The 2,569-nt window shown below is 41.9% G+C and overlaps 1 protein-coding gene across 1 annotated transcript in view; it reads right to left on the bottom strand.

The window, feature by feature from the left end:
- Positions 1–2,569, bottom strand: part of SLC11A2 (solute carrier family 11 member 2) — a 42,238-nt gene that overhangs the window by 26,022 nt on the left and 13,647 nt on the right. Inside the window, exon 11 of the mRNA XM_007937941.1 lies at positions 2,138–2,291. Within this exon, the coding sequence (XP_007936132.1) occupies positions 2,138–2,291 (154 nt within the window). The remainder of the gene's footprint in view (positions 1–2,137; positions 2,292–2,569) is intronic.

Genomic DNA, 2,569 nt, shown 5'->3' with positions numbered 1-2,569 from the left:
TATCGAACCCAAGAGAGAGGTGGTGGGTGCTTTGGGAGGAACGGTTGGTGAAAGGGCTGGAGGGAGGCAGCATGTCTGGCCTTGCAGTAATAGGCCTTGGTTTACTGCTGGTAATCCTGCCTTTCCCTTGTAGGGTTAGAGGAAGTCAGAACATGTGGCCTCCTTGTCATTTTTGTAGGCCAGAAGAACTAGATGGTGCCCTGCTACCAATGTCAACCATTCGGATGTGATCTATGTAGGAGATCCTGGATAGAGAGGGAAAACAATGTGGAACAAAACTCAAAATCATTTGGAAAAAAAAAGGGGGTGGACCAGGTTTACTGGTCTGATAGAGCCTGGTGGAACCACTGAGACTACGGCCCCTACTTGACCTTCAGGTCTGGAATTGAACCCACACCTGTGGCTTCCAGCTAAACAAAAGGCAGGCATATGAGTTGAACATTGACCTGAAGTAGAAACACCCTTGGAGAGAACAATCATGGGAGAAAGAAGGGCTGTTTATGCACAGGGGGCAGGAGTGCATGGAGAGATGGACACAGGGAAGAAGTGACTATGGGGAGTAAGTGGGAGGGGAGCTGTTGCATTGGGTAAATTGTAGTCAATATCATGAGACAAAGTGTATGTGAAGTGCTGTATGGAAAGTGAATTTGCTCTGTAAATTTTCACCCAAATCACAATTAAAAAAAAAAAAAAAAAACTTCCTAAAAAATAAAAACATCATGAACCCAGCTCTCCTCCAAAGTTTTTCCCTACTATTTTCAGCACTGACTACCAGGATTCTGCCTGACTGTTCTTACTGCTTTGTGTTTGTGGTTTGTTTCCTTGAAGATCACTTTTCCTTCAGTCCCATCTCATTCCTCACCTCTCAGCGTGCTCAGAATCAAGGGGAACGCCTGACAAACACAACCGCAATGGTCTCCAGAGCTGCTTCATAAGAGGCCTATTTGGCAGCTAACAGTAGTACCCAAACCTGGAATCAGCCCTCAACAATCTTATTAGTCACAGGCAATCTGAGGACACACTGGCATCTTCATGACCAACTCTCATGAGGGCAGCATTCCCCTAACTTCTATAACAGATTTTTAAAACAATTCCTGTCAAAGATACATTCAGTTACTTGGGTTTCCTTGTAGCAAGTTCCTAGATCACAGAGAGAACGTAATGTTAGTGTGACCAAGGTTTACTGGGGAGGAGAAAAAAAGAGCTACATCAATCCAAGATGTAATTTTTTCAATACCCACTGAAGTGATTTGTTTACTCAGGTCCCTAACCTGCGGCAGACAGGCATGGGGACTAGCTAAGTATTCTAGTGGTTGCACCCACCATCCTTATGGGGAGGATGATGCACTCTCTGCAGCAGACATGGCCTAAATTCTGCCATTCCTCATTCCCAATCACTGTTATTTTTCAAAGAAACTACATAAGATAGAGAAGTGGATTTGTTGTTCCTATTGTAGCTGTTTTTTCATTAATATAACCAATGTTATAGAAAATTTGGGAAACAGAGAAAAAATAAATGTCCATAATCCCACCTCCCTAATATAATTATTATTACTGCTTTTGCATAACTTTACTCTAGACTTTAAAATGTTGTTTTTATAATGGAATAATCTGGGTATTCATAATTTTGCATTCCTTTTCCATGTAGCTATGGTTTTCACAACCACCATTTTCTTAATGACTAAACATTACTTTTTAATGAATAACCATTGGATTAACAGGATAATCCAATGAGAAAATATTACTGTTTACTTATTTCATTTCATTGTTGGATAGTTAGTAGATAGTGGAGCGGGGCTGCAAAGTCACATGTGCCCTCCCCCCCAGCTCACAATGACAGTACACAGCCCTCTTCTCAAGCTGTCTCATACTACTCCCCACTTCCTCCTTCATGCTACATATTACACTCTCTTATAAAGAAGTATTAATAAGAGAAACCAAACAACCTGACAGAAATAGAAAAATAACACACTTCAGGAACCGCGATAAATGTTATGGTTGGAAATATCCTTACATGAATAGCTAATATGACCTGGAAGATGGGTTGTTATGTGCTCTTTTGGGTTCCTTCATTTCATGTCAGCCTACTTCCACCATCCCTGATACCAGGCCCCTATCCCTTCCAAATTGGACTTACCAAGTAGAACACAAAGCTCAGATAAGCTATGCTGACCACAGCAGCCACCACGTACAATGCCATGTGCCCTAGTCCTTCGACATAAACCACCACAAAGTACATGTTGATGGAACAGATGGTAAGAACCAAGATCCCACCGGCAATCTTCCAGCCTCTGTGAAAGAATCAGCACAGTCAAGTGAAGGAATAGTCCAACCTGGCCACAACCAGAAAGGAAACTGTGTCTTGTAAGTTGAACAGAACAGAGGACAAAGAGGCATTTCAAAATGGCTCTTCACATATCCCAGATTAGGTTAAACGAGCCAAAGTTAGACACCGATGGGATGAGTGGGGGAGAAAAAACTTTAGAAGTGTACACAAAAGTTACTAGCTTCATGCCTATGTGGTTTGCATTAACTTTACCCAAGAAATTTGACCTTTGTCTTTGGTTCC

Source organism: Orycteropus afer, unplaced genomic scaffold, assembly GCF_000298275.1.
Source record: "Orycteropus afer afer isolate SDZICR_OR568_19922 unplaced genomic scaffold, OryAfe1.0 scaffold00045, whole genome shotgun sequence".
NCBI classification, from domain to species: Eukaryota; Metazoa; Chordata; class Mammalia; order Tubulidentata; family Orycteropodidae; genus Orycteropus; species Orycteropus afer.
The sequence above is the reverse complement of the archived record's forward strand: the minus strand, read 5'-3'. Positions and strand labels throughout refer to the sequence as shown.